Genomic DNA, 13,447 nt, shown 5'->3' on the forward strand with positions numbered 1-13,447 from the left:
GGAGGCGCAAGCGGTCCCGGACCAAGAGAGCACTACAACAGCAAGTGGGTCGTGGAATTTCAATAGACAGACAGAATAGCGAGGTAGATATGGACGTGGACGAGGAGGGTGGGAGAGAGAACAAGAGTCAAGAGCCCTCCTCGTAGCCGTGCATCCACGTTCGTTTGATGTCGCTGATGCGAAAAGTAAAAATATGAGATTATCATTATATTATATGATTGCTATCATCATCACGAGGCAGTCAGTGCGCGGAATTTGTAGTGGTGTGCGAATTGGCGTACCGTGGAATCGAGTGTGATTCCTGCACATGGACAGAAAAAGAAAGGTTGTTGATGAGATCATCGGCCGCCGGGTTTCAAGTCCTTTGATTATTCGTGCTCGCGACAGCAGCACAGCAGCTGGAAACTGTTACTTATGACGCTTTCGTTTTTTTTCTTCTTGCAGTTCCACCATTGGCATCCGGGCTTCCGAAAGACGATGAAAGTAACACACCGCAAACCGATTGCTTCCTACAATGTCCGCAGTGTCACACAACACTGCAGGGGTTTCAGGTGAGCTCTTTCTTTCATTCTCTAGTACAAGACAAAAATAGTAAATGTTACTCTCGTCTTTCGTTTTGACAGGCACTGAAGGAGCACCTCGAAACCGTGCATTCCATGATTAAGCAGGAGCATGGCTCGGCGACACCATCCCCACCACTGTCAGCCTTCTACCAGCAATCGTTCCAATCGATAGGTGCTTCCCTGCCATCGCCACCGGTCTCTTCCTGTGCGCTGGACAGCAGCTGTAACGAGCCAACATCGCTGGCGACGAATGGCAGAAGTAGTAGTAGTAACAGCAACAGCAGTACCAGCAGCAACAGCAACAGCAGCAGCAGTAGTAGTAGTAGTAACGGTAGTAGCAGCCGAAGTACCTCGGCAGGTGGTGGTCTCAGTGCCGCCACCGTTGCCGCAATTGCTGGCGAAGGTGGGCGGTCTATTAGTCCGGCGAATAGCAACAGCAGCAGTATTTGTGGTGGAAGCAGCATCGGGGTTGGCGGAGGTGTTCACGGCATCAGCAGCAACGGCACCGGCAACAACTGCGGAGAACCCTACGCATGCTTACAATGCTCCGCCTCATTCCCAAATCGTGACTTACTTGAGAAACATGAGCTGATGCACGTACCTAATGCTCTGGTGGTAAGTTCTTCTCTTTCTGTTACCTCTACACTATACCGCCGTCTGAACGACCGGTGAATATTTATCTTACAAAACGTGTCGAGCGAGAACAACTACTACCTACTAGGAGAGACCACTTTTCTATTTTATTTAAACCTTTTTTTTGCACTTTTTCGTTATCAACCCGAGAAATCGCACCCCGCGAAGAGGGAATGAACCCAATTGCGTTATCTACTCTCACACTCTTGCCGCAGCACTCTTTCCGCTCTCAGCCGCTCACGCCAGAAACACGTACGCTAATACTATATACGGTGTTTCGGATTTCACCACTCTCATCCTCACCTATACACCTTGAGTAGTTCTTATATACCTTCGTGAGCGACGGACCCTTTCGTATGGCAAATTAAAACCTAACAAAAACTTGATGCTTAACTTCGTTAAAAAAAACTGACAACTAACCGGTAAGAAAACGAAACAAAATGATACGCTGCCGCAGGCAGCTGCTTCAGACAGAAGAAAACCACCTTTTATGAGCACATTTTCTGTCCACCGTAGTTGGCTGTGAAAAACATAACTCCTTAGACAGTGAGGGATAGGACAGCGAAAAACATCATCGAAAGAAAATGGAAAATAAATGCAAACTAGAAAGAATTGAAAAAAACACAAAATGAAAATGATGATGGGAATTATGTGAAATATGCACGTACACACACACACCCAGGCCAGGATCGAGTCGTGGCAAGACCCTCGGCGAGGAGATACTTGTCGCCCGGTTTCCCGTGAAGTCGCCGCCGCTGCCGTAGCCGCTAGATAGATGTGCAGTGCCAGTCGAGCGAGATGAGTATTCCCACTGAAGTGCGTTCGACACGAGTATGGGATGGGTATGCCGCCCGAGGAAGGGCAAGAAAATTAATTAAACATTTCCATGTAAGATAAATTAATTTCAACAACTAATTTCTCGCGAACGAAACAATGGTGTTTCATCGAAAGGCGACCTTTCGCTTTCGGTGACAAATAATTTTGTCGACAGGTCCGAGACGAGATTTTGTGGATGGCTTGGCGAAATTGATACCGATCATTAGTTAATTACCGAAGTTTACTCGGGCTAAAGCCCCCCCGCCAACATCCACCGGTACTGGCTGAACCGGCGTGACACTAATGACCCGTAACACCCGTGCAGAAACCAAGAGTAAAACATGCCCGATGATGGTGGTGGTCAGCGCATAAACAGGCAAAATTAACCGTCAAACAAACCGCGGCCACTACAGCAGCAGCAGCAGCGGCATCTGCCACCACGGGGGTACACTTTCAGCACTTCAATTAACATTCAATTTGACTTTATTTACGCAACACAGTGAAACGTTCGTAGGGAAAGCCGAAAGAGCAACATTTGCGGGCACCGGATAATTGCTACTAATTTAATTTTATTTTAATTTAATGAATCCGTATCAATAGCATATCGACAGGGTTGCTGCTACTATCCCCAACAAAACGGTGGCACCTTGTATGCGCTTAGGATACCATTAAAAGCATCCACAGGCCGCCATATTGTTTCAGACACAACACCCGTCGTCGTCCTCCGCGCGTAGCCACTCTCCTGCCCACCAGCAGCCATGGCTGGCGCGTGGCTGCGAACGCTCGATTGGGCGCTAATCGTTTGTCACGCTTATATGGCTTGGTTGGAGCGCACCGAGAGTGCTTCATTGACGCCACTCGCTCGCTCGCTCGTCACTGGCATGCCCCCCCCCCTCCACACATACACCACTAGTAGTTAGTCGCCTGGAAGATAGGCAATCAGTGGTGCGATACGAATCGAATGAGTGCGGCTAATTTCAGTTTCGGTCGCGCTACCGCGGCTGTCCTGGGTCTGTGTCAGATGATCTATGACACGGGTGAGTGTGGATGAAATTCGGTTCGCTATGAACAGAAAAATGACACAATGTAAAGAATACATAAATTTTGGGTACTTGGGTTGTTCTAAAACGAAAGATTCCACTCCGTCAAAAGCTTCCAATCAATTTAAAAGTTTTTTTGTGGTTTAAATAAAAATTTAAGTATACTTAACCCAACGGAAAGTATGACAAATTTAGCAATGAGTTGTCACTTTAAGTCAAAATTACTCTATTTTGGAAAAATGTTAATGTCCGTGTAGAAATCATATTAAGGTTACCACAGTATATTTGATAAAAAATCCGAAAGATCAAACACATGTCTGGCAAATCTGCCACCCCACAGCATTCTCAAATTTTCTTTATATTGTACTCTTGTATACTTCAGTTTAGAAAAATCGGCTTTTTTGCAAATACACAATATTGACGATATTGCTTCAATACGTCAATCCCATTTTGAAAGGCACATCGTCAATCCAATTTTTTCCATAACGCGTTCAATGCTTTTGTCAATACTCTCTAGGATTGACAAAAAGAATGTACTCTTTGTTTACTGTTGTAAATTTCACAGATTCTCTAAAGAACAGCTGGTCAGTAGCCAGTAAACAGAGAACACAGCAAATGACATTTCGGTCGAGCTGGGGCTTGGAAAGTAACGCTATGTAACACCGTGTATTTTGCCTAATGCAGGTTTTCATTTGTCCCCGATTATTACACGAAGCGAACGTACGAGAACGAATCAAACGCATCAAAGTAGGCCCTGGCATAATGTAAGCAATGATTGTTATTGTTTTATAGACTTTACCAACATTTGAAAACATACATTGCGCGCTTCCCACTAACCTGAACTACGCAGTTTCAAAACGCGAGTGACCCTAAAACTGCGAGCTGTCAAAACACATGTATTTCAAGTGATAGAGATGGTACTTTCATAGGCAGACCAGTCGAACTAACCAGTATATGAGCTCCTACGTCACACACCCCTCTTTACCCTGCCTAACCATTTGTTTGACATGAGCAAGTATAAAAATACGTTACGTCAGCAAACTAACCTTGCCACGAAACTGGTGCTTGAGGAAACTATCACATTTTCCTATACAATCAATCCGAGTTTTTGACGGAATACCATCTGTGGTTCTTATTTTGTGCGAAAATATCACCCCTCTTCACTTGAGTTTTCTTTTCGAAACACTCTTATTTTTCTTCTCATTTTCATTTCACTTTTTCAAATACACTTTAATCATACACCACTGCAAAAAAACACCCGAGAAACTTTAATCGTTTATTAACAAAATTTCACATTTTCTGCCACTGTGCAGATGACCGAAGGAAAATGTCCGAAAACTGCCATTTGTGCGTTTGAATTTTCACTTCAAATTTCAATGTTTCTCAATGTAAACAAGCGAGCCGGTGCCTAGCAACAAGCGTGCATTCTATAAGAAGAATGGTAAGTGTGCAGTGCTATTAGAATCCAGTTGGAATTAGTGCCACAAGCAATATCTAGCTAGATATTTAGTGGAATGAATGTTATTGTACGATGTTCAATTGAATGAGTAAGGCGGATATTTGAATGAATGTTTTTTCTATTCATCACGAGTCGCATCAGGTTCATGCGCAGCCATCAAAAAAAAGTTTCCATTATTTTCAACTCTACTCTGTCAGCGCTGTAGAAACCTTTGAAACCTTTGGCTTTGCCAGATGAATGCGACGTAGTAGCAGCCCTGATCGCAAAACACATTCGTCAAAGCAGCACAATGTATCTCTCCAATGGAACTGATTGTGTGACCGACCGATCTATCACAATTGTTTCGTTAAATTTTTATGGCCGATCAATCACCTACATTTCGCGCGAATGCAAAGCAACGAAGTTTTGTTCCATTCTGGTGTAATTGTCTGTTTCGACGGACTTCTCTGCCATTTTACTACCTACTGGATAATTATGGAACTAGGGCTTTCGATGCTACGAACACTGGGTTCTTCCTGGTTATCAATTCATGCTCTTTGAAAGTTGAGTTGATAATTGTTGCGATTCTTTAGATTGATTGCTAAATCACCTAAAACAAAGTTCTAAAGTAGCTCAGTATATGTATTTATTTCAGCTTACATACGTCGGTTAAATTTTAGGAAGAGTTTGAGTAAAATGCTCGACATTTGCGATTGACGCCCTCCATCAGAACTTACACAGCCGTTTCCGGTACGTTTTTCTCAGTTTTTCTACTTTCTAATCAGTTCCTTTTCGTCCTTCACCACTTCTTTGGTCTCCTGAAGTTCGCGCTTCATCATAGTTAAGCAGGTTTCGATCGGAATAGTTTAGTGGGTTCATATCTCTTTCAACCCAAAATCAACAAAACTAGCCGCATACCAATCCTGCATGGTTTTGGAGTAGTTGCATTAAGCCAAAACGGACCAAAACAACGGTGGTTGATCGTGTTGACACTCAATTTTGTAAATCGCACCGTTTATGCTGTCTTTCAACACGAATCGCTCACTGCGTTTGCCACAATTGCATATGGTTTATCAAATCAGATACTCCGATGCAAATTTCGACTGCTTCTTCCGTTTGAAACACTTATCCACAAAGAAATTTGTTCTTTCCTGTGAAATATTCCTGCTTAAGTTCCGCTTTTATGTAGGTCTCATCCATCAATAGCGTTAGATTTTCCGGATTCGCGTTTTGGCAACACTGCTGGATTTTGACATGATTTTGGAAGTTTTTTAAATCCTGATCATTTCTTTTTCATTTTGCTGGATTAAACTTGGCGAAACATCAAACTTTTTTTGCCAAATCCCGCATCGAAATGTTTGGATTCCGCTTGAAATAAACAATCAGCGCTCTCTCGTTTTTTTCTTTCGCCAGTTGTTTCTGGTTTTTGTTCACCTCCTGGCTTGTGGTCTACCGTCATCCGTTGCTGGAAATATTAAAGGACCACTATGCGACAACCTAGGATGTTGCATTTGGTTGAACCAAATCCTTTCGCGAATATTTTTCCACTTTTCTTCCATGACGACCACGAATATCACGGACAACTGTGCTGAGATGTAAACAATACATTCTAAAGAGAAACGGGCCAATATTCGGTTAATTTCGGTCGGTTTGAAAGTGTCGCAATAATTATCATCTCAACTTTTAAACTAAATAGTACGTGTTCGGAATTTTTGCACACTCACAGTTCTGCGGATGAAGCTAAACAATCGTGTTACTAAATGTAATCACGATTCATTTTATTATTCAATTCTCTTTAATCTAAATTGCTTCCTTCTAGTAAGTTCTTTTATAGTCACGTAATCCCAATAATAGATTTTTTATGACATTTTACATTCATTGTCACTTTACTTAAGTGACATTTTACTGAAACGGGTCGCAAAGGTGTGAATTTAGCTTAAAAGTCCCATATTGAAAAACAGCGAGCCGAGCAAAACACTGTTCAAGATTTACATTTTCATTGGGTCGGTTTGTTCCCCTTCGTATCGATACACATCTCTTGCATACACAACGGTACTTGGAAGGCACTGCGGCACCATTCCATTTACTGATCTGTAGATGAAAAACAAGTGCATTTTATTCAATAAGTTGCTGAACATTGTAAACAAATTAATCTCTGTGCACGTTTATATGAGGCCACTTATAACCAAGTCAAAAGCTACTTAGTCTCGTGAAAACTACTCAAAAATTCAGTAGAATGGAATTTTTACACGTACATGAGAACGATTCGCCCAAGGCAAAAAGAGTCAACGCTAGTGATGATGAGAGTGAGAAAGAGGAAACTGATGCCACGAACCTATGTGTATACACACCGTGTACGTATATGGGGTTCGGTTGTGCAGGCGAACATGTGCACGTGTTTTGGTACAAAATAGCGTGTTTGTGTTCGTACACGAAGTGTGGGTTTAATATGAGCACAGAACCAGAGAAAACATTGTGAAATGCACTACAACTTTTTCACATGAAAGCTGGAAAGTTCATACTATACAACTCAACAGCATAACCAAACCACAAAATACGTCGCATTCATGTGAAAGTTAATTTCAAACATCACAATGATTTTCATGTGACATTCGAAGTAAAATCATTTGGTTTATATGGTTTGATCGTGTGATTTTTTATCAGTGTATTCATAATGTAAATAAAACGACGATCACCTTCAATTCCTTTCAATAATGATTCCAATAAGTAAAATTCGAAGGAGAACCACTTTAATATTACCAATTCATTGAAGTGAGAATCGTGACTCGATAAGCATCTAACTAACGAGTAGGTCCAAAACTTACTCTGTTTTGGACCTTGAGCCAGTTTCGCACCACTGAACTGAAAACCGGGTTTCTAACCTGAAATATATTTCGGATTCGCTCCAACCACCGCTGTTTTGCGGGAACCCAGTTCCATAAAAAAACGTTTGTTTGAAGCAACTACCTAAGTTTCTCAATCGAAAACGACATGAGTTAGGTTCTAACCCCAACCGCTGTCAGTTCATACATTTTGGCAACAGTTGGGGTTAGAGCCTGATTCAGTTTCGCTGCAAGCATAAACGACATAAGTTTCACTCTCATTTGTTTAGTAGATTTGACAGCACTCAACAGAACGGTGATGGAACTCAGTCCTTTTTGGGTATATTAAATATATCTGTTTTCCTACACTACACGAGTGTAGCACTAATGTGAAAATAAATTATGTAAAACTTTACTTTCAGTTCACTTTCGCTTTCTTTTCTTCTTTGCTGGTTGTGCTGGTTGTTGGCGTGGAGATACTGGGCGTGATTGTTGTTGAGTGAATATTTGTTCCTGTCAGAGCCGTAGATATTGATTTTGTAGCCGTTTGTGGTTTGGCATAAGATAACGGTGTACTGCTTACGGTTATAGTAGGTGGGCTTTTTGTTCTTTTGCACAAAGTTTTCCATGGTGTAGTGTCTTTTTGCAGAATTCGTGCATAGGAATCTTCCATGGGCGCATAATTATTAATCAGTGTTGTCTGGTGAAGCGTCCCATTTTCGGTTGGTCCGCATAAAATGGTTAAGTATGAAGGAGTTGGTTTGTACGGTTTGTACTCACCATAAGAACAACGTTAGGGACATACAGGAAAATGTAAAGTTTCAGCTGTTATGAAAAGCGCTTCTCCGTATCTTGACATAAATTTGTTAATCACGATGTCAGGTGTGGAGATAATTCATGTAAGCGTATCTCTGCACGTTTAGTAATTGTTTCACTTCTCGAGTAGCTGATCTTACAGCACATTTCCAAAAATCAATAGCAACACAATTCGTCTGCAGTCGTTTTTACTGTGTATCGAGATGAGAAGATAGACTGAGCTTAACTAACCGTTGAATAAAATAGTTAATTTTTATATTTGTGTATTGTTATAGTACGTACTAGTATTTTCCCTCTAAACATGCATTGTGTTGAGATAGAACGGTGATTTTGGGTCTCACCAAAGATGCGTGTGATGTCTATAAGAACCCAATTATAATGTGCGAAATAAAGAAATCAAATCAGTTCAGCTCATGCGACAGCAGCAGTGCTCGATTGCCTACTGTACTCACAGTTGTTTTATGTGCGTCTGATTACTGTGTTCTGTGTCTAAATTGTTGTCGAGTTCCACATATTCTCACAGCTCGAAAAAAATGAGTGACGATTACAAGCAGAAAGTGGCCTTTTGCGGTCATAATATATTCCTATTTACTTTTCGAGGCGTATCTTGAGACCTATTGTTAAAAGTACAAATGGAGCTAAAGATGGCCAATGTTTACACCATACAATTTCACCATGTTAGACATAGCGTGCTGATTATGTATCAGACCATCAATTTGTTTCGCGAAACGAAATATATCCGCTCACTGTTAAAATACAAATTCTAAATATTTCCGTGGGTTGAAAGTATTATTCCTGCTATTGTAGCCCCCGCAGATCCTATTTTTCTTATCCCTAACATTACCAATCGTTCCCATCAGGGAAATGATGAAAAAACGATTCATGGCAAGGTACAGATCTCCGATCTACATGGGGAATGTGCCATTTGAGCCAGACGCTACTGATTCCTGAATACCCACAAATTTAAAAACTTGTAACTATGCGGCAATTTTACCCTATTTGAATACCGCGGAATAAGAAGCTGTCGAAATTCGCCTGTCTGGCACGCTATCTGTAAATGTGGCAATATAAGTCAACCGGAGTCTAATAGAAACCACGGTCTCACGAGTTTCCCATGGCTGAAGAGATACTAAGTCATACTGCACTAGACGACTTAGGTTTAAAAGGGCCCGGCAGTAATACAAGCCTTGGGGCCCGACGCGGCTCTCGACGGCCCTGGCTGTCCCCCGCCAAGGGCACCAATCTTAGGGGCGCGGTAAAATCTTGGTCTGTTTTATAAAATAAGTTAGGTTAAGTTATAAAATAAGTCGGGATAGGAGTATCATTCCCAGGTACCCACAAAATTATTGTTCAAAAGTCGAACTGAAAAAGGAATCCAAAGAAGACAGCAAAAAGGCACATAACTGAGACTCTACCAAAGGCCCCAGAAACAACACACAAGACAAAGCTTTGAAATTTCAACAAAAATAGTAAAAAATATTGAATTTTTTTCCGCTCGCTGTCTCAGTTTCATAGAAACAAAATAATTCCAAGCCGTACCGTAAAAATTAAAGTTTCCTGAATGCCGGGAGGAGTTTCTCAATATCACAAAGTTGCCAACCTAGGTCCAACCAATCCTGCACTGATTTGAATCTCTGGTTGAAATATACATGAAATTTTCGGTGTTCCTGGCAGCCTGTAATTAGTACAATACTACATGGATGACGCGCAGCACAAACTGATCATGCAGCCGATCCTTCTCGAAGAAGACGCAAAGCAGTCTCGCCAAAAGTCACCCGACACCAGTTTGAAGGAACACACCATTTTGTCCCCGTACGGTGCGACTACCATTCAAAGTCTTCGTTCACTGGAGCAAGGGGTCTTTAAAGCAGCCTCCGTCCTTCAGTAGATACACGCATGCCAAGCTCGAATCGCTAACTACTCCATCGATCGCAACTTTGGCAGCGGGTATGTAAACGCGTTAATTCTTCATAAAAGTCTTGCTGGCAGCATCGTCATTTGTTTGCTTTAGACAAAATATCACAATTTCTGAGCTTACTTAAGCGAACTTTCGAGATATCTGACAAAGCTGATTTATTTCTGCGTCTTGCGGAATGTTAGAATACATACCGGACTGTCTTTGATCCGTAAGAAGATCGAATACGGTTGAACCCAGTTCAATGTTTTTTATGTTAAATGGAATCTTGGAGTCTAGCTGCGTGTTGTTTTAATTTGGAGGAAAACAAATCGTTCACGCGGCGATGTCAGTCAGTAAAACTCGTGAAAAAATGTCACTCCATTGGGTGGGATTATAACCTAATATGCTTAGTGACTACGGCGTTAACTCATTGCCCCCTACAAAATGCGAAGAAATAACAAACCTGATTAATCCAGAATCATTCATCAGAAGTAACACAAGGATTCAATCACACAGCGAATCTGCTTTGGGTGAGCCCAAAGTTCTAGAATGTTTTCCATCAGAATTTAGAGAAGTATTCAATCAGTAGAGAGAGAGAGAGAGACTCTACCTCGAAACACAAAAAATAATGTATAATGTATGTAGTGTAGACTTACCAGACTGTCCCTTCCTAGTATCAAGAACATGTTCGAAAATTTAGTTTTGTGAGCAAATTGGATTTTGAGAAATGGTTTTTGAAAAAATATTTTTTCGAAAATTTTTTTTTTTGTTTTTTCAAAATTTAAAATTTTGCCTTTTATTGAGGCGAAAATCTATTTTACTTTAAGTGTTGATCTATAAAGGTTAAATTTGTTTTTTGTTGTATTATTGTCTTCATATTGTACATTTGATTGTAAAACAGAATTGACACGTGGCGATCTGATTGACATACGTAGATTGCGTTGTCTGAGCATATAAATTACCATTGTCGAGGGTCACGAGGAAAAAGAATAAGGCCGATCGATCGAAGGCATCGATCTTCCTCCTCATGCGTTCATTGTCAGTTCCCAGCAGGCTCTTAGAAACGTGCTGTTTGACTGTTTCTATCCTTCCTGCAGCATCGAGGGCTCCAGTCTGTTCCGCTCGCCTGTCAAAAATAAAATGGATAGCTTCTAAGTCGGTGTTCGTTAGGTGAAAAGTTCGAGCCTAAAACAAATACGGGGCTTAATCAACCGATCAGAGCGTTAGTTTCGAAGGTTTTTTTTAAACCATATTTTCTTTTGTTTATTCCAATTGTACAAGCTTCAAAGATGATTAAAGTATTCGCCTAATTTCGAGCATACAAAAATATTCCATTCCGTTTAAGGCGTCGGGTATCAATAACGTTCAACTTCTCACACATTGAAATTGAGCTCCTTAGAATGTTATTCCTGAACCATATTGAAGCATAGTCCTGTTACTAAGTTAGTGTTGGATTCTGAAGAGACGAAGTCGAAACGCAAATTCCATAACTAATTTCATATTGAAGCTGTTCGAAGCAATAAATTATTTTTTGGTTCTATGAGTTACGACCAAAAAGAAGCTTCATTATAAATTGAATTGAAATTCATCTCACCTGTCACATTCCTGCAGTACAGCTGCCTACCTAAATAGTGTATCACCACCATCTTAGAAGAACCCAACTATCACTCGTGCAAGCGTAAGCCATGTCGAATTCCGCGACAAAAACAATCGCAACCAAACGACATTCCTCAAATATATGTACGTTCAACCATTGCCGCTCCGTGGAGCACGCTGCGACACCCGAACATAGGACAAAAACCGACCTAGCATCCTCCTAGCGATAACGATATAAAGATTTATTACTATTCGCCATAATTTGTGTGGTCGATGCCACTAGCCAAGAGTAAACGCGAACAGAAAAAAAACTTTGTTGGAATGTTTTACTTTTTCTACTGGCGCTTCCTTCTCTCTATATATATAGTAAGTGTGGCCCTTTAACTACCATGGTTCACCATTCGTTGACGTTAACGAGGGACCCACCAAACTGGACGAAACAAAGTATCCGATCTACCGAAGCAAGCGCAATTGTTCATCTCTAATCGCTCAATGAGGCAACGCGGCCAAGCCAGGCCCGGCCCGACCAGACCCGTCCAGTCCAGGACGATTATCGTTAAAAATGATTTAAATTTCCTTTACCGTCCGTCAACCAACAGCCAAAACCGAGGTCGATTACGGGCGACCAAAAACAAACCAAAAAAAAAATCGCTCGCTCGATTCGTTAAGGCCATATTTTTCTTCGGCATCATTGCTCGTCCAATTTTTTTTTGTTCGTTCTCTCGCTCACACAAGATCCCAAGACGCACTTCGCCGTAACCCGAACGAGAACAAACAGTTTGATTCACATAAAAATCCCTTAAAAATTGATGGCCCCCGGAGAGTGAAGCGGCGAGAAGTTTCCAAAGATGAACGTCAGAGAACGCATTCAACATTTCGCGCTTCATATAAGTTTCCCTGCTCTTTGCTTCGCACAAGAACAATAATCGTTTTGAAGAGCTGGAAAAATATTTTACTGCCTTTATGATGATTATTTCCAGTGCGCTCCTCCGCCTCCGGATGGTACCTCCCCGCCGCGAGACAAGGTTCTCCAAAACATAAATGGCCAACGGTTACACCCCGTAGTCTGGGAATGGTCTAATTTAATTTTTAATAAACACTTTTAAGTGCTTCCACTCCGCGTGGAACGCCACTTCGTTGGGCTCAACGAAAGCAGCATTAGTCACGCACCGTGTCCGATCGTTCCCATCCCATCAATACGTTGGTTTGTTTTGGGAACATGATTTCCTCGAAACGAATACAGAATCCTCCGATTAGTCAGCACAGCATCAATCGCCGAAAGGGAAATTCCTGCGATAGGTCTAAATTTCACCCGCGGACAGCGGCCGATGATGAAAACTAATCACCTTCTCGGTTTTTCACTCTTTAACTAGAACTTCAACTACTTACCTATTACTACTGTACTGCTTGCTCTCATCTGACAGAACAGGGTCAATAAATTATAGATTTTATATATGTTTATTTGCACACTGTGCTGTAGGTAGGATATGTTTCAGAAATCGTGCGTTCGATCACTACACTCTGGCCTGTTCTGTCACTTCTGTCGTCGCCTACTGTGTGATGTGCAACATGGAAGTGCTTGCGAAACTAGGAGTGGCTTGCGAGATACACCGGCAGGACAGGGTAGCTATCGATGCTGGCAGTTGGCAACTTGTTTCGTTAAGTTCTTTTTCCGACATCTTTTTCGCACCTCGCGTGTATTTCGCACCGGTGTGCGACATTTATAGATGTCGGTGTTATAAATAATGTTCAATAAAATACTGCTGGACTGGTGGCAGTGAGTGTGAATCGCCTTTTTGACAGTACTAATAAATGTGTATAGGTTT

General features: G+C 41.5%; 1 protein-coding gene across 1 annotated transcript in view; it reads left to right on the forward strand.

Annotated features, from left to right (window-relative positions):
- LOC131684565 (zinc finger protein 1-like) overlaps nucleotides 1–13,447 on the forward strand; it is a 113,683-nt gene that overhangs the window by 46,033 nt on the left and 54,203 nt on the right. Inside the window, exons 2-3 of the mRNA XM_058967565.1 lie at nucleotides 445–551; nucleotides 624–1,178. Of these exons, the coding sequence (XP_058823548.1) occupies nucleotides 445–551; nucleotides 624–1,178 (662 nt within the window). The remainder of the gene's footprint in view (nucleotides 1–444; nucleotides 552–623; nucleotides 1,179–13,447) is intronic.

Source organism: Topomyia yanbarensis, chromosome 1 (genome assembly GCF_030247195.1).
Source record: "Topomyia yanbarensis strain Yona2022 chromosome 1, ASM3024719v1, whole genome shotgun sequence".
Taxonomy (NCBI): Eukaryota; Metazoa; Arthropoda; class Insecta; order Diptera; family Culicidae; genus Topomyia; species Topomyia yanbarensis.